We start from the raw sequence: 23,430 nt of genomic DNA on the forward strand, positions 1-23,430 counted from the left end.
CACCCTCACACCCTCCTGGTTTTTGACTCAAACCACTAAAGCGATGTGAGCGCTCAACTTTTTTTCTATGTAAGACTACAGGTTTATCTCATAAAAAACACATACACAGCACATAACACAAAATGTCAATTTAAATATCTACTCTAAGCGATAAGATAGATGAGACAGAAAAATGTGTATCTATCCTTTAATTCATAATGTTGTTGTAATTCTTAATATCATTAGATAGAAATAGACAGTTATAGAAATGTATATCACTGTCTGCTCTTATGGCTTTTCTAGGTAATAATGATCAGTTTTTTCCAGCCCCCACTTTGTCTACAATGACTCCAGCTTCAAACTGAAATAGTAGTACCCCTAGGTGGCAGAGTATACCAACATTCAGTTGTCCTCACAGGAATTTGACCAGTGTAATCTGGTGGAAAAACAAAAACCTACACCCTAATCTGTAATGTAAAACAAAGTGTGTTTGTTGAGCTGTAAGGAGTGGTCATGCAGTCAGAACAAACTGGTGGGAGAAAGAGAGAGAGAGAGAGAGAGAGGGAGACCTTTAAAGAAGAATGTGAGCTATTGTTCATTGCCACGACCCACTTATGAGCTTCATTCCTTGGCAGCTGCAGGTTCTCCCTGAGATACTACTATGCATATCCTCTGTCTGCATTTGTGTGTGTGCTTTTACTGCATGTTTGTATGTTATAATATTGACATTTTAATGATAGCAAGTGTTTTCTTCTGCTTCCCTAAATCCATATGATTATTCTCCATGCATTAAAGTCCTTTCGGGTCATGTATAGTCCCTTTTATATCAACCATCATATGTTCTGGAGCTGCAAAATGTTATGTACCCACTCAGGTACTATAGTATTATTATCTCAGTTTAGTGGGCTTCACCCACCGCCCACCATCGTATGAAAGGTATTAGTGTTTGTGATTTCACTGAGCAGTCAAGTGTTTCCTCACTCTGATGCTTGCTCTAGATTCTACATCAAGGGATCCTTTTGCCGCTAAGGAGTATGCGTGAACGTGTGTGTCTGTGTTTGTGTGAATTTGAGGGAGGGAAGTCGGGAGGTGGGGTGGAGGGGGATGCACCCTGGATGACTGAGCAGCTATGATTGCGACAGCCTGAGCCAATCAGCCGGCGAGCACCGTGCCTCCTGATTCTTAATTGGCTGGCTTTCCCGGTGAGCGCAGCTGATCCACGGAGCCAGCTGGTTTTATCAGAGAATGAGCCGGGGCCACAGTGGGAGAGGAGAGGCAGAGATACAGAGGCAAGATTCAGAGTGTGTGTGTGTAGCAGCCAGTAATTATCCTCCAGTGTCTGAGCCAATCAAGAGCCACAGACCATTTAGATACTCAGTCTGTTCCCAGGAAAAGAAGTAGGCAGTGTGTTTATTGAATCAGCGAAAGAAAGAGAGGAACAGAGGTGGTCTCTTTGGAGCGGCACAGCTTCTCTTTTCTCATATTCGCCAAAACGTGCTTGGTGAAAACAGATGGACAAGATGAACCACAGCTCAGCTGAGGCAGAGGCTGAAACCATAGAACCACTGCGCTACCTCAGGTAGGCACCTGCCCATTTCTGTGGCATCTCTCTCTCTCATGGACTCACTACTATTCTATTCTATTGCTTTTCTGCCTCTTCATCTCTGTTTCAAACTGTTCTTACAGTCACACAGTTCACTTCACAGGACTGTTCTTAAACCAGTGGACAGTGGGAGAAAGAGATAAATAGTGGCGCGTAGGACCCAAGAGAAATCTTCACATGAACAGTCTGTGAATCAGAGCAAGCTTTTAAAAGATGATGAGATGAGAGGGAATAATAAGAGATCAATTATTTAAGTCACCAATACTGGTGATGATGATGATGATGAAGGTGATTCTAATGATGTCTGCAGAAATATCATGGTTCATCCTAACAAACTCACCCTGCTTTGCCCGCCTTGAATTTTTTTCATTGCTCCCATTCCCCTCTGCTGAAGCCTCAAATTGAATTACATTCATGAGCTTTTATTCAATTAGGAAGCCCATGTTTAATTTGGCATCACATAGTACCAACCAAGCCAAGCATCTCATGATTCAGTATATTTGTGGATCAAGTTTGTTATGCAATTGAAGTTTAGGATGATGTATGTGCCCCTTGTTGCACCAGTTTTACTTTCAGAGTGACAGGAAGACAGAGATTTTTTGAATTTGAGAAACAAGAAGAGAGGTAATGCTCTAATCTAATACGTGTGTATGTGCGGTGTGTTTGCAGATACACAGTACGTATACCGAAACACACGTAAATTGTTTTTCCAACCTTTGATACAGACACATAAACCCACAGACTGCACATGCACATATTGATTATTCTGTTGGGCTCCACTTTAGATTCCAAGTGACGGTCTGTAGTCCTTCTGGGATGAACGCTAACTAAACAGCCTTTTGTCATCATCACGGTCAAAAATTAGACACCAAAATTGCAGCTCACATAAGGTGACATGTTGGCCTGACAATCAAAGAAGGCACAGATTAAAAAACTAAACCAAACACAATAATGGAAAACAATCTATTTCCCATTAGGTTTAAAAGCTTTATATGTAGCTAACTTAAGGCAGATCTCAGTTTTTAACACAGAATTACAATTGCATTTGTGGATGTGGTGCAGCTGAATGAACCATACTGACAAAGACATTTTTTTATGAAAAAGCACAGTATATTACAAACAAATAACATTTTACATAAATAGCTAGAAGTTAAATGTAAATTTGGGCACCACCGTTAAAGGGCAACTCCACACATCAAAGTCTGATTACAAGTTTGATAAACTGCCTCAAGTGATGTCAGTTGAGTCAGCGCCAGGTCTGAGGGCTGAAAGTTTGAAAATGAAAAAAAAAAAAAATCTGTGGGTGTGGAGATAGAAAGAAGAGAGTTTCCAGATCTCTGCTGCTAAATTAACCACCAGTAGCATTACACACCTGAACCTCCGACCAAACTGTTAGCAGTAGATAATGTAGGCACCAGGCACCAGAGAAGGAAGTAGTGGAATAGAAAAGATGATATCTCTGATTGTGCTACATTGATTTTTATCCTAACAAAAAAAAAAAAAAAACTGTCCATCATGAGTCCAACAATGTTACAGGAGTGTGATGCTAAATTGGTGGAATACGCTATGGTAACATATTGTGTATCTATGTAGGCAATATAAATGGTATGATAAGCTGTATAAAGGCACATATGTGTACACACATGCACACAGACAGTGGTGCATACTGAACCCCTTTAAATAGAAGGAATGGTGTTATTCTGTAGTATGATGACAGGATTAGAGTGTGAATCACTGAATGCTTTCTAGCCTTGCTGTTTTTGTCTCTGCTTAATCAACTGTAAATCGGGTGTGTTGTCACTCAGGAGGAAACATCACTCCTCTCTTTCTTCCGTCAACACATTTCAAATAGGATGATACATTTAATATAACCAAGACAGATGGCTTCCCTTTTCTGTTGATTCTTTTTGTAAATACAAATCACTCTGTGTGCCCCTAATGGATTTTACAGAATGTGTGGACATACGGTGCCTAAAGACGCCGTCATACAGAACACTGCATCTCCGCTGAGACTCATGTATCTAATGTAACCCTCACAGTTACTGTCATTGATTTAACTGCTTTAAACTCCACACACCAGTCTGCATCGCATTCTTTTTGTTATTGTCATGTCAATCAGTGCATGTGCCTATATATTAAATCGGTTCAATAATGTATGTAATTACACCCTTTGCGCTGCCTGCATTTACATTCTTCTCCATGTGTGTTGCAATCAGAGCAGCTGAGGCTGGCAAATTAACCATCACCCGAGAGGCTTCATCCCAGTCCGAAGACTCGCCGATCTCTGCAGCTTCATTGGGGCTGGCAGTCAGTTGAGGCAGTCAATTAAAGCCCCCATATAATACTGCAGGAGTAATTGATTATACAGTTACTATCATCACCAGGGTCTATGTATGTGAATGTGCACATGTGTGTGTGCATGTATACGTAGTGCTTGTGCGGTGATTCTATGATAATTCATTCTAAAATGATATATAGACATATATCCATGGTTGTTGCCAATCAAGTTGATAGCTGACAAGCAGCTGTCATAGCAACCTGTTTAAGCAAAACCTTGGAGATGATTTTGTGAACAAAGAAAAATTTGGATCTAATTACAGTCTGGCACTATAAGCTCTTATGATTTATGTAAAAAACAGGACATTATATTAGCCCCGAGAAACCCTTGTGATAAAGCTGTTCAATGATCTGATATAATTATATAGAAAATTGTAAGTAATGTATTTGCCAGAGGCGAGCAGAAACCCATTAAGTTATGCATGAAAATCTAAATACGTGATGATCCTGCTGTTTTAGTGTGATAATGGTTGTGACTGCAGGAAGATCCAAATTCATTCAGAGCACGACTCATCTTGTGCTCTTCTGTTTTTTTTTGTGTTAAACACACTGTAAGTTTTTCTTTTTATATTTGTTTCATCATGTGTGTATACATGTTTCATCATGTGTGTATACATACACACACGATGAAACAAATATAAAAAGAAATAACTTAATTCATGCCTTGAATAAAAATTTATTTCAACACAATCCATACACATTAACAGAAAGTAGTAGTTGCACATTAAAGTAAAGGTACTGCAGAGGCACTTGATGAGATGCCTGAGGAGGTCGATAACCCTGGTGATGACTTGGTCTTGGATCGGGAACAGTCGCTGGCTGCTGTCTGTACAGTTTTTGAAAGGTCAGATAAGTAAAATGCACAAGGGGAATTCTGGACTTGTGTGTGTGATTTATTCAGACAAATTAAGTGGCTCTACCTCTGTTTCCGAAAGGTCGATGCTCCTTGTTGTCTACATCTCACCACCTCAAGCTGTTCGATTGTATCTGTTCTTTACTATCAAATAACAGCAAATAATGTTCTAGCAGCAGGGGAGACCTGAAAATATCTGAGTATAAAAGCCTGAATATTTTCCAAGCCTCTCTGAATTTAGAAACTATTCTGAGTGGCATTTTTTTTTTCAGGGATGACTCAACAAACATCTGCCAGCACAATGTGCCACATTTGTTTAATTCAAAGCATTACACGGTGTATTTCTATGATGCTCTTTTGAATGTAATTAGACACTTTTCTCCCTCTGGATCTTTCTGATGTTCTTTTTTCTCTTCGTCCTCTCCTCTTCATTCTGACAGTGATGAATGTTCTGGCTCTTTGGTCCACCTTTCCCCTTTTGCCCACATTACCTGGGATCTGGGGCCAGTCGCACAGAGAAATATTAGTCTGGTCTGAGATATTTTCGTCTGCCTTTCAATTTGCTGGCCTGCCTGACTGTCTGTCAGTTCTGCTGCCAGTGTGTCAAGCTGTCTGACTTTACCCGCTTTGCTTTCATGTCTCTTACATTGGAAACAATGCATATTAGGCTTATTGTTATTCCTTTGGCTTGCCTCCCTCCTTTCAGATCCCTGCCACCAATTCCCATGTTAGCAGCTCCATTTGCCTGTGTGGCAGCGCAGGTATTTATTTATAGGCCAAATGTAATGATTGGGGCAGAGGGGTTGAGATGCAGAGCGGAAGAATGGAGGGTGAGAGATGATTTGCTATCAGTGCAGTGTTTGGCCATAATTTTCCTCCTCCATTAAAGTCAGATTAGCTGCAAGAGTTCTCCATTACTATGTTTGAGAGAGGTGCATGTGGGGAAGAGTGGGGTCGAAGGGAAGCAGGATGAGGACTGAGGCCTGGTTTCAAGTGAGTTATAGTTATATTTCTATGGCAGTAAAGTGTGAGATAACATAATCAAAGATGTAGCCAGACAGCTCTAAGTGCATTCACACAAAATAATTCAGTTACTTTGAAAACCTGGTTTGAGATAGGAGTTAGAATATGGTATTTTTTATGGTTTACAACCACAGCAAGCGTCTTCAGCCACGCTTGCAGCTCTGTGAGGCTAAATGCTAAAGTGACAATACTAACATGCTGGGGGGGGGGGCAGTATAATGCTTGACAGTGGCATGCTGTCAGTTAAAGCTAGAAATAAGTCCAATTAAAAAAGATACTGAAGTGCAAGCCGGATCTCTCCTTAAATCTGATCTCAGAACAGCATTCTGTCCAATATAGCTGTCGTTGACACGGCTTCTACCGTTCTGAGGTCAGTTATGATATTGCACGCATCATGCTCAGATGCGTGTGGGAACTAAACCTGCTTATGAGACTCTGAGAGGCAGCAGTAGCAAATAAACGAACGAATTACACTCATTTTTTCATCAGTGTACAGGATCTGCCATAAGTTTGAGACAAAATACTGTTACGGGAGTAGAGCAGCTCCTTACAGGAATAGCTCAGTACGTAGGTTGTGTGCGTAGCGGGAGAGAGAGAAAGCGATGATGCTGTCGACCGGAGCAGAGAGTTAATTAGTTAGTTAGCAGTCAGCGGTGCAGCTGTGGTCGTAGCGGTGTGATGTTTGTGCACTTTAGGCTGTTTTTCAGTAAATAAATGCTACGACTCATCAAGACCGAAGTTCCTCTGTGATTCCCAACTACAGCCCAGACGATGAGCCAGGAAAGGTAAACAACACTGAGGCTGCGTGGTTCTGCTTGCCTATCTGTAAAAAAATCACCGCCAGCCCCTGGTGTTTCATTATTTTAGCATGTAAACATGCTAACGTTTGCCAATTAGCAACAAAGCCTAGCCACTAGAGCCAGATAACTACTGTGGCCATTCAGTATTAGTTGACATATTTCAGTCTGCACCTCAGTAGTGGAGCGACTGATTGACCAGCTGACATGGCCAACCAGCTGACATGGCCAACCAGCTGACATGGCCAACCCCTGCAGCCAAAGTGATGGCAAAAAAACCCCCTTCACTTACATTCTTCAACACATGAGCTACTGTATGGCAGGATACATAGCAACCTAATAGGACATAATCATTTGAAAGTAAATGCAAGAACCTTTTTGTCTTGATGATTTCACAAATTCTCAGTTTCACCTAAGGATTGACAGCTCTTGTTTTCATTTGCTTGACCACCCCAAAGCCCAAAGCCCTGTTGATTCAGGTTTAAATTAGTCTCCAGGCAGCAACCTTTGTTGAAGAAGAACACAAGAGAGCCATTTGAGGAAGGCTGAGCCAAGCCTTTGTCCTCCTCATTATGTCCATTGTGGATCTTTGAAGTGATTTCAGTGTGGGGGGGGGGCATGTGAGGAAAAACAATATTCTCTCCAAGGTGCTGCAGTTTGATTATATAACACATATAATGACAGATTTAGAGAAAACTTCTTAATCTTGCTTTAGCACAAGTTGTCCTGAGGAGAGATGAGAGCAGAGTGAGAAAGGTCAAACGCTTAGATTGAATTGAATCTGGTTTGTTTATCTTCACTTAGGGTTCACTCCAACAAGCCACATACAATGAGTTGTCCTTCAAACAGCAGTAGTTGCACATGGATTGTGTTGGTATGTGTGTGTCTTATGCATGTACAAACACGACAGTGAGAGAGATAGTATAGACAGAGAGAGAGAGAGAGCACCTAAGATTCCTTCTTTGCAGTGGTAATTGCGAATCATTTGTGCTTTAGATTGGCAAGATGTAATAGGGTCAGGATGTGTCAATTATTTAAGTGCTTTCATGTCACCTGACATGACCTTCACACTGTGAGGGTGTGTGTATGTGTGTGTGTGTGTGTGTGTGTGTGTGTGTGTGTATATGTGTGTGTGTTATCATGAAGGGGGATGAGCATAAAGGGACATGGCAGGGCACTATGATGTGTGTGTTTCTTACCTACTTCAGAGCTCTAACAACTGTTAGCTTTACATTAGCCTAAATAATGATGACAGAACTAGAGAACAGACTGTGCAAATTTTAATGGCCAGTTCCTCCGGCTCTCACACTCATTACTAAATAAGAGGCAGCTCAGTACGTCTCATCCTTGAAAAACTGACCTTTAAAAAAAATTCCCTGTCCTGCTTATCCCTCATCGTCATGCTCTTTCTCCCACCATTGGCGCCTCTCTACCCTCCTCATTTCTCCCCCTTGAAACACTGGACTCCCATTTTACGAACACACTCAAAAATGGAGGTGGTTACAGTGGAGGGATGCTCTGCAGAATTCACAGTCCTTTGAGGTGTGTTTCAACAGAAACAGAGCTCATGCATTATTCTTCTTTTGCTATTATGATTTAGCACATTTACAGTTACTGAGACAGAAGCCCAGAGCCACATAGAACCGCAATTATTTATGTTTGAAAGTGGAAAAATGTGACTGTGTATGTAAATGAAGCTTGTGAGAATCTGCGTATGTGTTTATGTGTTAATGTGTGTAGGGTTGACTTGATAGGCTCTAGTGCCTCTTTGGTGGCAGCTGAATGCTTTCAAGTGCAGCATCTGTAGCGAGTGTTTCATTTAAATGCCCCCAGGCCCCTCACTGCTAAATTCTCATCAAATAGTCATAGGTGACATTATAACCTCTTGTCTTGTAAACGCAACAATGGCCGAAGCGCCTGACAAGAAGCCTTGTTCTGGTTTAAGTTTTGCTTTCAAAATGAAACATTCTTGCTGTGCGGCGCCAGGATTAGATTTAACTGAGTTAGCTTGGTGTGACTGCTCCATTGTACTTACATGTGGCGAGTGATTCAGCTTCTACTTTCAGATCACTTTTCCTTTTCAAAGGTATTAAAGTACTCAAATCTTGCAGGAATGACAAGGGCTTTCATTTGACTCAGTGAGACAGAGCACCAAGCTATTATTAGAGACACCCCATTATTTCATTTGGCAGGTCCAAACTGTGCTTCAATTAACTTTTGTTAATTAAGCTCTTCTGCTGCTTTAATGTAATCTTTTTCATATGACATTTTAGTAATTTTCCTTTTTTTTTTTCACCTGACTTTCACCTGAAAAGAAGACAAACATTAAATTAAAATCATCTAAAATGTTTGTTAGATCCATTTCATGTTCCAGAGCTATTTTCTGGCTCCATTTGTGACGTGATGTTCTTGATGTTGTTTGTTCCTAAGATATCAGCAATGACAATAATGAACAATGGAAATCTTGGCCATAACTATGAAAATTAGATCCTCGTTTTTTTTGTTTTGCCTTGTTTTTTTTGAAGCAGCCTTCTGTATGTCTGATGTTCATTTAGACATTAGACACTATTATTAGTGCTAATCATAGTTTTTCATAATCCAGATGAATCCATCATCAATTTTAAAATGTTAATGTAATCATAGTTAATATTTTAGATAGACAGATTCAGATGGACTACTTACATATCTGAATCACCAAGTCATAGCGTGTGTGAGCTTTTGTGTTTATGTGCTTACTCAGTGGATATTTATTCAGGCTTTAATGTGTGTAGACAGGATGCATTGTCACCGTGTGTGAGTTTTTTTGGTTGGATTTACAATCCTACATTTAGGAAGCTGACAGGAATGAGAGAGCAAAAGAAAGAAATAGGGACTATAGGAGTTTGTATCACTGTGTGTCTGTGTGTAGATGAGGTTGGTGGTAGGTAGTAGAGGGTTTAAAAAAAAAAAAGGTATTGTCGCCCCCGCACTTCTGCTTCCGTTACAAATAATAGGGTTTGGATTTCAACAAGAATGTCTCAGCTGGCTCCACTGTTATTTCTCCAAATGTTCAGACCGTATCACAGTACCAAATATAGGCTCGTGTCCAGGCTAAGTGTGTGAATAGTAGTAGATGAATGCTGTAATTAAAACAAACATACATGGTTTATTGTGCTCCTTAAAAAAAAAAAATAGTGTCACGCCTCTGAAAGTCATTAGTGCCCTAAATCCAGCATGAGCTCTGGTCTTGTTTTGCATTATTGATTTCAAGTGTGGGCTGATGTGAGGAATTGATTATTATAACTGCCTACTGGCTTTGTTCTCAAACCCTTGCTGAGCTGTGTATACATGCGCACAGGCATTTATTTTTGAATGGCATTAGCACGCAGGGACAATCAATCAAATCTTTTTTGGCGCATTCTGATTGAATAGTCAATTGCAAAGATTTATGTGGCATAAGGCTTCATTTATTCGAAGATTCCCGCAGCGCTGCCCATCACTGGAAAGTGAAAGAGGAGGGCAGTTTAAATCATTTGATATTTCCTCAGTGACAATGTCCTCACATCGTCCTTGGAATAGGCCATGAGTAGACTTTATATTAAGAGTTTGGGATTTTAGTCTCCATATGTTCAATGCCATGCCACCAATCCATCACCACACACTCGTGACTAGTTCTTTCACATTTTTTGAGTCCATTTTGCCTGTCAGCTGCCAACTCACCTGCCATTCTGTCATTCCCAGTCACACCAGCTGTTTCTCTCAGTTCCTCATTCCCCAGGTACCCTTCTAGTTTATATATCTGCCTGGCTACAGACTCCCAAAGACCTGCAAAGGAAGAGTTGACCATCACTAAGCTACTTTGTGGTAACCGTGCTAATTTGTCTGATTGTAATGTAGAGGAAGGTAAACAGTGACCAAGCACGTAACGCAACTGTCCTGGAAACTTGAAACAAATGACTCGTAGCAAAATAAATTCCATACCGGTCTGGAACCACCCTAGATCTGGGCCCGGTGCTAGCTTGGCTAGGCCAGTGGGTCATGTGACCCCACTTTGCAAGTTGAAGCAGTCCATCGAGACTGTCTATTAGGTCATCCAGGCTGTAGGATTCAAGTCTGCTTGTCAGTTTTCTGTCTGCTCATTTGACCCTTGTCTGCGTGGTTGAAATTTCATCTACCACTTTATTCCACTTCAGATGTGTTTGAACTTTGACTACCTTTTACTAACCTTAACCTGCCTCTTTGTTTCAGTACACTTTTTTTGTAACTTTAGCTACTGAGTCTGTGAGTCTGACTTTTGCATCCAAATCCTGTTGTAGTGCACCACAGAGCATCTGACTTATGTACATCTCAGTATCTGCTATAAAATTCAGAGGTCATGGTTGCAAAAAGCTCTAATGTCCTTCCACACAACTTCCTGGGAGATCCTTCCAGGACATACAAACGTGGCCCAGCACCTGGACCATCTCCAGACTCTTGAACAATGTCAACTCCTCCTCTCTTGTTTGAGCAGCAACTTGAGATAATTATAAAAACGCTCAGTATCTCCAGTGGAGTCTGATTACCATTTCTTCAACACAATTCTTCAGTTGCTCAGACATTTCCAGGAATAATTTAATGCAGTGCAATCCACTTTGTAACAATAGACATCATATTTCTTAAATGGCAGACACCGTATCTACTCTCCCCTTTTAATTTCTTTTCCCTGCAGCATCTTTTCTTCTGAACCCTGTGGGCGACTTGCTGACAGGGGTCAGAGCTGTTCTGAGGAATGTGACCAGAAAGGAAAGTGTTCTCATGGTGACAGAATGGGAGCGATGCCCACTAGAAACTGGCCTTTTGTCTTCACTGGAAAATCAATGTGGGGAGACAGAGAAAGATGCAGATAGACCAACATAGAGAAAGGAGAGGAGAGGAGGAAAAATTCAGATTGTGGGTAAAGAAAAAACAGTGGGTGAGGGCCACTAACCTGATAATAAGATCAAAAGGTGGGTGGTGTCTTTTCTGCCAGCTATTACCAGTTGTCACTCACATTACCTTTATGCCACTTGCCATAGAAACCAACCCCAGCTACACCCCGGCGAGAGATGTTGGCTTACTGAGACGTGCACAGGTGATCTTTTTGTTAAAGACCTTCGCAGGGCTCAAGCTAAAACTGGAGGCACCCTCAGTATTCTTTCTGTTCGGCAGTTCCAGTTTTATATGATTGAAAATGAAATTGAATTGGCAGAAAGAGAGGGAGCGGCACAAGGATGGTGAAAGCACAGAGTCGACTTGTTACGTAAATTCTGAATCGATGATGTAGTTTTTATTTCTGTAAATGGATTTCTGTCCTTGTGAGTTGAAGGAAGGAACAGTCTGTGTTTGTCCTCAGGTAATGTTTGGCCTCAGGTATTGTGTCTCCAACTGTGTTTGCCTTCATGTGTGTGTATGTGAGCATTTCAGCGTTTTCAGTGTGTGCCACCGTTTGCAGCTAGGAAGGCTTTATTTCCCACTATTCAGTAATTGGGTTCACTGTCTCGCTCTGCTGAGTCCTGATTGTGGTTCTGTTTTGCTCCCCAATGGAGGAACACCGTCGCTGAATTCTGATTATGTAAATGACTTGTCTTGTCTTTATAGCTCTGGATATAGCTCGTTTGTTGTTTACCATCTCCTCCCTGTTCACTGACGGATTATATAATTAGAAATTAAAGTTGGCTTTTGAAAGTCAAGGTAATAGTCCCAACAGAAAACAGTAATGTACAAATCTAATTAGCTTCTTGCTAGTTTTACGGGTGTGTTGAGGTACATGAAAACTGATAGTGTATCAAACAGAACAGATAAAGTTGTAAAGGCTGGTTATCTTTCAGAAGAACTACAAGACAGCCACATATTCACGGGCTCAGATCTTTTTTTCCAGTCGTTGTCCAGTACCTGCAATGAGACAGTCAATAGAGGTGCAGAGCAATTCATGCCTCCCGGATACGATGGACAGTTGCTAAGCTTGGCCTCCCCGGTGGCCTGTAAGCCAGCGGGTTAATTGTGATGCTGAGAGAGGCACGCAGTGAGAAAGACGGCAACCTGGAGAGCCAGACAGAGGAATCAACAGACAATCAACTAAATGTTTACTCGGAGAGAGCGGATCAAGACCCTGGAGAGAAGAGGAGTGGACGGAGAGAAAATGAGAAAAGCACAGACACTGAAAGACGGACAGGAGATGTTGTTAGCCTTTTATGTTTTTTGAGATATTCTTCTGTATATTGCTTTTTATGAGCTCACATCTATCTGTGTCTGCTTTGTCTTGCTCCCAGAGCTAAAAATCTAATTTCAATGCTTGCATTATCTGATAATTGTGGTAATGATAACAAGTCAGTGAGAGCGGGAGGCACATAAGTTTCTGCAGTTTCTTTTATTTCTGTCAGCTCACTGTAATTACCTTCGCCAAGGATGTTTTCATCCGTGTCTGTTTGTTGGTTTGTTTGCTTATTTGTCAGCAGGATTATGCAAAAAGTACTGAACCAATTTGGACCAAACTTGGTGGAGGGATTGGGCAAAGGGTCAGAGAAAACTCCATTACATTTTGGGGCAGATCTGGTTTGTTTACTATGAATTTGAATGTTTTTCTCTGAAGTCTGGTATATGTCGTTGGACATTGGCCTCGGTTGAGGTCTTCGCTCTCCGAGAGCTGTTCTAGTTTGTGAATGAAGGCCAAAGGTTTGCCATAGTTATAAGAGACAAATAGAGTGGGTGGCAATGAAATTGTCAACACTCCACTTGTCAACACACTTCTCAAAAGGCTTGTTATGTAACACAGCCAAGACACAATTATTGTTGGGCTTTTCAAAAATGTCAAAAAAAAGGAGGAAGAGAATGTGTCAAAAAAGAAAAACAGTGGTTACCTCTTTTATCCATATTTCTATGAGCAGGAAGTGCAGACGGAGCCCACTCAAATTTTCACTTCACACTATTCAAGACAAGCTCACTAGGCTCCATTAGTACTGGTTGTATGTTGCTGTCATACCCTAACTCGGCATCAAGTAAGTCAGCTACTCAAGGACTGGCACAGGTACAAGGTTTGGACAATCCTGCTTGTGCTCACAGAACTGCAGTTACCATGTGTGTTCAGTTCTCACAAGCTCAAACCTGCCATTATTCCCCATCGTTTGTCAGATAGTGGAATAGTTTTAAAAACCTCCTCCTGCCACACCTTTCTGATGTCCACGTTCGACCATTTCTGTAATGTTCTGTCAAAGCTGACAATCCACCATTCCAACTCACTTAGAGTCACCATTCAAACACAGAGTGATTGATCAGCTATGTGGAATTGAGAAAAGAGCCAGGGTCTTAACTTCGCTCTCTAGCTTGACAGCTATTGATTGGTCCACAGGCCCACTTACAAATTGGAAGGCAATGGCAACTCCTGTAAGGTCGAGAGAAAGTTTTGCACAAGTGTGAACTCATCAAATGCTGCAGACAGGTAGATGCGTACACCTGCAGAGGAGGTTGTGTGCAGGTTGCTGCATGGTTCATGCTGAGAGCTTTACAGCCTCTAGTAGGTTGAATAGAGGAAAGTCGATGCATCATACAGGACGCGGCATTTTTATTTTCAAATATGGGACGATCCTGTATTATACGTGACGGGTGGCAACCCTAGCCACTCCAGTTGTTGTGGTCCTGTTTCTGTTTTTTTACCTGCTCCCGGACCTGTTTCGCAGTGTGGAAAATGTGTTCGCTTGCACGCTCCATGCAGACTTTAAAACATGGCGGGTGAAATAAAATGCAGCGAGTACTCGACCAGTCAGAAATGTTCAGCACTGCAGACCACACCCCCAAAGTGAATTGTTCTACTACTAATAATAATAATAATAATAATATTAATTATTAGAATGAATTATTATAATACCTAATGATTCAAATTTAGAATTAAGGTATCCAGCTGTGAATAGGAACAATACAACCATAACAAACTATAGTAAGATATTGCATCTTAATACCATAGAGAATTAAGGACAAAACAAAAGTGGAATTAAACAAATACATTTGTAATACATTTTTAAGATCAAGAGTAAATACAGCTAAATGAATATATGGAAGAATGGATGTGACCTAGAGCAGAGTTAGAACACAGGTCATTTTTGAAGTGGTAACAGTTAAATAAAGTTCCTCCGTCGATTTAATCACCCTCTACAGCACACTCAAGGTCAAGGAAATGAGATTAGCCAGTGTTAAGGAGATTTAATAATGTCCGTCCATTTAGTTATGAACAGGAATATTAGAAATCTTGGGTTCTTTGGTCAGTAACTTTAGACTGTGCATAATTGCCTTGAGCAGTAGTGACCAGAGATAAGGGTTTTGTTTGTGGGGCTGTGGTAAGCTTATGTCTTGCCTGTTCTCACTGTTAGAAAGTGATGAGTTGCAGTCCAGTTAAAGCAGCACTGCATCCGTGGTTGTATTGATGAGCAGTGGATCTCCTAATTTGATCAAGTTTTAAGTTTTTGCAAGTGTTTTTTTTTTTTTTTTTAATGCTGTAGTGACATGACTGAAAGCCTGTGAGTAAAATCTAATGGCCAGCCATCAGTCTAATATCTGCCAGTTGGCTACACTGATACAAACCAGTGGAATCAAACAGAGCTGATGAAAGTGTTTGTGTAGGCAGCAGTGTCAGAAGCAGGCTTTGCGTGACGGTTCCTCCCCCACATCACACCTCTGCAGTGTGCGGAAGAGACATCTGTACCTCCTTCTCCCCCTGCTGTTGCTGCTCTTTCACCTCCTAATCATCTTAGAGGGAGGTGAGGAAGATTGACTGAACGCACACACAGACACACTCACATGAGCATCGTGTGCATGTCCCAGGACTCACACACACACACACACACACACACACACACACACACACACACACACACACACACACACATGCACACAGAAATCCACCAATTCTTCGTACAGTACACCCTGCTAGGCTCCCTAGGCTGCACAGCTTGTGTGACATTCTGTTCCTAATGTATGGGAAATGCCACATGTGCATACATTACAGCCAAGCCTGTCAGTGCAAAAGCCGGTGGTAGCCCGAGGTCACAGCTGCACACATGGACCTTTAACAGACAGACTTGTTTGTCACTAAGGGATGATGCCGAGGGCCTGTCTGGAGCCGGGAGAAAGTTTGAGCGGCAGCTGGAATTTAATATGCATTTCTTAAGTTGCGAGGCTGTTACATATGTAGCGTGAGTTTGTGCCGATAACACAAAGGTGCTGGCTAATTGCTTTTGTGAAACACCACTTGACTGAGAGAAGAGTTTCATGGTTGTGCGATTGACTCACATCACTCGCATCCTCTGAAGCTGCAGTTAGTCTCTCTCCAGGTGTATTGTCATGCCTGGCTGCTCTGCTCTCACTAGAGGTGTGGAAGCACAATTAGTAAGAACCATGTACTTATCATTTATTCCCTTTGTTTTAATTGTGTGCTTTCAGAAGAAATTCTACCTACAGTAAGCTTATTGAAATGTGGGGAACTGAAGACTGACAACATCACACTAATGCAATCCAGATGTTCTGTTCAGGCTTCTTTTCCCTGTCAACTGCAGCTGGACCTATGTTCATCTTGACTAGTGACTGTCCAGCTTGCGGATAGTTCATAGCTTCTTTCCAATTGGTTAATTATATGTTTTTTTTGGGCAAAGGCCAATCATGGCCTTTGGCTCTGCCTTAAAGAAAACTATGAATTACATCTTGGTCATTTGTTTGATGAGATTGTCAGTGTTTTGTGTGTTTTTTCAGGGCAACAGGGCAACGTTTCGTACCCAGTTACCCACATTTCAATACACCTACTGTCGGCACAGGCTTGGCTCTGGAAGCACACCCTTATAACACAGTGAATAAATGATTAAACAAAGAATAAATTATAAACAAATTATTCATTTCACTTTCACAGAGGCAACTCCTCTCTCACTCCTCAACATTAGTTTCAACTCTCCCATCAGGATCATTGGTTTCATTCAGTGCGTCCCTGAAGAATACTCTCCTCATCATCACTGCTATCAGCCTCGGTCTCTTTACACCTCTCACATGTTCCTCTCTGCCACCTGCTACCCGAGCATGGTAAACACACCAACACATGCACCCACGCACACACATATGCATACATACATGGCAGCGTAGCCACGAAAGGTCGGCCGAATGCCAGTTTCGATGTGGTGGCTTTCTGGTCCCTCTCATGGTTCCCCCTACTGCTGTGCTCATCAATTATACACAGCCTGTGCATTTTGTGTGTGTGTGCGTGTGCGTGTGCGTGGGTGTGCGCGCTTGTGTGTGTGTGTGCAGGTGCACTTGTGTGAGCCTGCAGTTGTGTCAGAAACAAAGAGACAGTGGCAGTGTGGGTTTGAGGCTGTGCCTCTCATTAATTTACTTGGTTGTTTATGTGCAACGTGTATTCTTAACCTAATTGTTTTCTCAGTGAAAGAGAAATGACCCAGGAGAGATGGGCACATTCATATACATATGATGAACACACACACACACACACACACACACACACACACACACACACACACACACACACACACACAGCATGATTAGGCAGGAAGAGAATGAACAATTTATGTGAAGGGAATTCTAAAGAAAGTGGAGATTTTTCAGCAGCAGTAGAGGCATCATTTTCTTTTTTGTCCTGCCCTGACTTTGTCTGGGGATTCTCTCGTCTTGCATTTTATTGGTGACAAAATAGAGCCATAAAAAATGCGAGCAGCAGAAGGAAATCAGTCTTTTGTATCCGCAGGAATGAGGCCCTGTGCTCTCCTGCAGGGGCTTTAAAGTCTGCAATGGGGACACTTGCTGAAAAAGAATGAATGTAATTATGCTGCAAGTTTTATTTTCAGTGTCACCCACACTACACCCATGAACACTGAAGCATTCATCTTCTTCACTGGCCACTTTTTGAGATGTTTTTTTTTTTTGTGTGTGTGTGTTTGAGTCTAATGACAGATGCAGTTAATAGGGCCCTCGTATCAGGACATGCACATTATGTATTACCTACATATTTTGAGGTATTTTTTCGATGTGTTTTTTTTTTTTTTTTTTTTTAGCTCGAGTTTGGAATAAAACAGAATAAAACACAGTCACCACTATGTAATTACTGACATAACTGACAGAATAACACAAGATGTGGGCCTCTTGGTGGGCGCTCTGTGAGTCCTTCATTTGACAGCTGACCCTGCGCCGTCGTCCCTCCTCGAGGGATGAACTGGCAGGGGAAAAGATGCAGAGAGGGAGAGACACAAAGGTTGCAGCATACATGCCCAGCAGGCTCATAACACCTCCACCTTAGCTTTTTGTTTTTGCCGCAATACAAAACAACATGGCATGTACAGAAGGTGTAAACACCTCATTTGGAAAGCACAGTCGTCAACACAAAATTCAACATCTGTTTAAAAAAGTCAACAAACACTTATGTTGTTGCAAGTAAACATTCTGCAGAAACTGGTCTAGTAAAGGTCACACTAATGATATCCTGTGTGCTGCTGGTTCTGATGGCTGCACTGCCCTCAAATGGCTTATTTCAGACTCTTCTAACAGACTTTCTAAGTCTTAATCTCTGAGAAAAAAAATGACTCTGCTTTTGCAGTCAGACTTTCAAACCTCTCCAAGAGCCTCCTGTAAAGAAATCTGCTTTGCTACTTCAGGGAATTCTTTTGAACCTCAACCTGTGTTTCTTCATTAGGTGGTAATTGCCTTTGATGCATCTTTGTCTGGTCTTAAACCTGCAATAACTGATTTTTTTTTAATTGCTTGGGGGCAGTGGAACAAACTATAAACACAACACTGTCATATTATTACCTTTTAAGTTGATATGGTCAACATATTAACAGTTACCTATTTACACATCTGGCAGACACAGAGCAACATTAGTATTCATCTGGAGTTATGTTTGTGTCTATCTGATGAATGAAGGTCAGTATTCATTCTCTTTTTGCTCTGTTTTTAGTCTGCACCAACTCCTGAGCAAATACCTGAATCTTATGCTGCAAAATGCTTCATTGTGTTCACTATCTTCTTGATAATGTCTTCTGGTAGCGTGAGGTGGGTTTACTAGAGCTTTTGGCTGAAACATCTGCTTGCTGAGAGTGAACCACAACACTATGGACTGGAAAACCAAAACAATTAACCGATTCTGTTGGATGATAATTATGTATAGGTCCATCACTATAAGTGACTCCTCTCACATACAAGAGATGTGATTGTTAGTATAAAGAAATTGAATATTAAACAGTTGTGTCATAAATTATTTTTCATGCTCATTTATTTAAACATTTTATCCTAATCGTAAATAAAGCGCATTATCATTATTATGAAGGTAGTAACAAATTTGGTATTTACCTATATGAAATGGATGATAAGCAGTCACATGTTTGACTCTAAGTACAGTATAACACTAGAGCTTATGATGGCATAACAACATAACCTGCTCAAAAGAGTAGTAGACAGTAGTAGAAAAAGAGATTTTATTACACATATCTTTTTTCCTTGTCAAAACCTGGTGTCTGTGTCGCCCACAATGCACCTTGCTCACCAACAGTTTGGTTTAAGATTTGGATAAGCTATGATAGTAGTGGCTAACATAGCCTCGAGTTGGTAGCTTCAAGCAGTGATCGGGTAAACTCACTTCTATCTAACTCCACACCCCCATGTGTTTTTCATTTTCAAACCTGTAGTCCTCATCCCCAAACAACGCCCCCTCGGGAGCCACAAAAGGCTTTCTACATTTCCCATTTAACTAATTTACATTCAGATTTGAACATCATCAGATATACTGATTCTTGCAGTCTATCACCCTTAGCTCCCTCTTGTGCAGTCAATGATAAGAATTAATCAGAAAAACATCCAAAACCCTGATATGCAATACTGATAAAATTGCAAGTGCTTCCACTACGGGGGAAAACGATAATAAAATAAACGCACTTCTCTGGAGAAGCCGAGTTTTAAGCCTGATCAGCAGAATACTGAATGTTAATCATTTTAGCTACACGGCACATTTTTAAATTGCATTACCAGACATTTTACTTTTTTAATGCTAATTAATTCAATTATGTATTTTTGTAATCAGCAGTTTCGTCAGGATTACATTGCACAAGCAGAAACATATTCTAGAGTTATCTTCACATCATCTCTGTATCTGTAGGAATATGTGCATAAATACATATGTGTAATTGTATTTTGCTTGTGTATTTTGTGTCCTCCTCTTATTTTCGATATCCTGTCCTCCTCCGCATTCATCTTCCTGCTATATTTCACCCTGACTCTGTTACACTGTGTCCTGTAGCTAACCAGCCGTGACATCTGGAGCAAAATGGGTGTAAAAGCTGCAGACAGAGGCCTCATGGGATTATAGACCGGCCTGAGAAACAGTAAACAGAATGTCATTCACTTCTAGTTGGTTTCAGTGGTTCTATCAATTCCCAGTTAACATTAGCCACGTAATGATAGATCTCTGACGCTGATTAAACACTGCCTCATGCTGCCACATTAAAGCATTGCGCTCTTAGTTTGCAGCCTGGAAGAAAAGCATTCATTTAGACACATCCAGCAGAGTAGGCTGTAGGAAGACTGTCCTTTTCTTGGCAGGGTTTTATTAGTCTGACTTGTTCCTTTGTATCTCAATCATGTCGGTGGCAGCGGTTCTAATTACGCTGTGTCACTTTCTCCTTCTCTGTTTCCCTTGTCTCCTGCTCCTCCACCTTCCCCATCTATCCTTCATTTATTTTCGTAATGTTGCCATAATAGTTTAGCCCTCTCTCATACAGCTGCTTTTCTCATTTTTCACTTTTATTGCAATCTCATAGAACGATAAAGGAGATTGTTTTCCTAACAATAACAGTCTTTAATGCATAACTCAATTCAAGACGCATTGCTCCAACGGTGTAATTTACGGTACTTTGTGCCTTTGCTCATGCCTCCTAAAACGTGTTCAATGGATTTGGGAATGTTAACTGACAGGTTTCTTTTTGTGAACCAGGCAGGACCGAGGAAATTAGTGTTTTAAATAGAGACAGTGCAGAATATGTAGAGCAAAAGAGAAGGGTGCAGGGGTTACATGTCTGGTAGCTGCATCAATCACAACTGGCAATTATTGTGGGTGGGAAGCCACAGAGGGTTTGTATCCTTGCCACTGTGCTTGGATGTGTTATAGCATGAACACTCCCTGTGAAGCTTATTACTATGAAAAAGAGGAAATGGTCTGTCCACTCCCTCCCTCATTCAACTGTTGGGGAAAGTGGCCATTAGAAAAACTGGTTAAACATTTTTTGCCACTTGTGAGTATTCTGAACATCTTGTGAACACATATCAGTGTTGTATCAATAAGTGGTTATGGTGAACCTGCAGGTCACATATGATGAGCTGAAAGACACTGAAATATTCTGTAGAGCTGAGGGGAACAACAGGTAGGTGGGTAACATTTATCTGCAGTTTCACATTACATGTAATTGATTATAGCTACTTTCAAATTAGGAACTATTGTAAAAAATGAAGGAAAGAAGTCAATGGCTCTGTTCAGAGCTGGCTCTACAACCCATCTCAGATGATAGCACATGACTAGACAGGAACAACATGAATGCATCCAATAAGCATTGATAATCCAAACCACATCCAGTGTTGGTCTGGACATATGCCCACACTATTATGTGAAATGCAATTCCTGATCTGAATGGACTTTGGCCTATTTTGGGTCAGCCACTGTATGGATGTATTTATTTCTCTTCTTATAAATGGGTATACTGACCTCTTTTCTTTTTGACATGTTCTTTATCTGCAGTCATATGATTCTGGCAACTTTGTTGCTATGGCACCAGTGCTGCGCATTAGGGCCACTTTACTGGGAAAAATGAGGAATGAGGTCAGCTTCTTCCCGTATAAACAGAACCATCATCATCTGGTCTCACAGAAACTTCGAATTAATGCTCATTTTTATATTGAGTAGAAAAGAAATCTCTAGATTTTGACAGTTGATGATGCGTGTGAATGCAGTAAGTCTCAGATATTCTCTGGATACATGTGAATATAGGTACAATACCTGACCAAGTTTAAACAGGGCGAGAGAGATAGACAATCATGAATCTACAGTTAGGCCAAATCTCTCTCCAAAGACAGTCTGCTCCTAAGGCACAGGGCCACTGATACATTGTTGTTATTAAACTTCAGGTCACTTAGTAACACACATAGGTCATCGTCTGCTGTGTCCTGACCAGCGGCTGTTGAAATTGTGTTAGCCATTGTGCTCTGCCTCCAGAACCTGGAGGACAAGACCCTACGACAGTGGAAATGAATTGGATGTGACAACACACGTCTCATAATTTGTGATGCTGATGGCCCCTGGCCTCAAACAGAGGGAGCCGGGTTTAAAGCCCAGGCAGAGGTTATACACGGATACTCTGTATCCTAGGTGAAAGGATTTAAGACCATCGAGGGGGCATAGGATGATGTAACCTGTGGGCATGTGGGTGTGCATGCACTCATGTATGTGTTGTGCACTCAATGTCTGTTTGTGCTTCAGTGCATCTGTGTGTGTTTGTGTGCGTGCGTGCGTGTGTGTGTGGGCGGGTGCTCCTCCATCTAGATAACGGTCCTTCTCCTTTTGCAATCACATGACATCTAAAAATGAAGGATAAGTAGATCTGACTCATGGATGGACATTTTTAGCATCAAGAGAACACACACAGAGGAAGTATAACACTGAGATGAGCTCGCCAGCACCTGTGGCTTTGGGTAAAGATGATCCATGTTCATCTTTTATGTGTCTACAGGTGCATGGCCGCTTGGGGACAAAATGAATTATGAGAGCGAAATGCAGGAGCCACTGATTGAGATTATCTAAAGAATGTCTGTCTCATTGTTCCGGATATGAGGAACATGAGCAGACAGCTAAACTGATTAAGCCTGATCTGAAAGAATGATGCTGGTGGAGACACTCGTATGGATGTGATTGCATCTCTCTCTGCCTCTCATGCACACACTACATATAGCCAGTCCTAAATTATTGCCCAAGGAGACTTGAAACAAAGTAAATCATGTCACCCTGATTTGATAAGAATTGAACAGCATGAAGGGGCTCATACTGGGCAGTTAGAATGGGACCATATGGAGGCACAGGGCCAGCTCCTATCTGCCAGCTGAGGCTGTTTATGAGACACTCCCACTGCTGTGGCACCTGATCCTCCTGCCCATTTTTAAATTATGCAAAGCATAATGTGTAACTTTCTGCTTCCAGCAATCTACAAATGTGCATTTGAATGCAGTCAGATGCCCTGAAAACCTCATAATGAGTCATACTCATTTGTGTTTTTGGCTCGTTACGATGTGATTCTACAAATTATTTCAAGATTGTAGTAACTTCAAATAAAAAAATGTCGATACTGCACATCTAGCTAGGTGCCAAAGATAACCCATCATCCAAACTGTATATGTTCAGACTCATATAGTCATATAGACATATAGACTCATATAGACAGAAACACATGCATAACCACCTACACGCTCATACATTCAGACATAATGTCCATAGGGCATTGATTTTTCATTTGAGATATGCTTATGTGACAACCTGCTTCTGATTTGTTTTGTTTGAGTTATTGCATTGCTTTTCTTCTCAAGAGAAAAAAAGTGCCTCTTCATGTCATTGCAAGTGTTTCTTTTCAGAAAATCCTTCTCTGATGCATCACTCACTGCTGGTATTCCTATTGATGCTTTTTTAAAAAAAAATCATCTTCTATTCTATTCTCATTTTTTACCAAACAAAGATGGATCTCTGCTCTCTTAACCGGACCTGAACCATCAAGCATTTCCCTGCTGCCCTCCCCCCTCGACTTTTCCCCTTTACATCATCTCATAGCTGG

The 23,430-nt window shown here is 41.2% G+C and overlaps 1 protein-coding gene across 1 annotated transcript in view; it reads left to right on the plus strand.

Moving 5' to 3' along the window:
• Nucleotides 1–1,248: 1,248 nt before the first annotated feature.
• yjefn3 (YjeF N-terminal domain containing 3) overlaps nt 1,249–23,430 on the plus strand; it is a 59,718-nt gene continuing 37,536 nt past the window's right edge. The window contains exon 1 of the mRNA XM_022759342.1: nt 1,249–1,558. Within this exon, the coding sequence (XP_022615063.1) occupies nt 1,491–1,558 (68 nt within the window). The 5' untranslated portion in view covers nt 1,249–1,490. The remainder of the gene's footprint in view (nt 1,559–23,430) is intronic.

This window comes from Seriola dumerili, unplaced genomic scaffold (assembly GCF_002260705.1).
Source record: "Seriola dumerili isolate Sdu_G_001 unplaced genomic scaffold, Sdu_1.0 BDQW01000321.1, whole genome shotgun sequence".
In the NCBI taxonomy this organism is placed as follows: domain Eukaryota; kingdom Metazoa; phylum Chordata; class Actinopteri; order Carangiformes; family Carangidae; genus Seriola; species Seriola dumerili.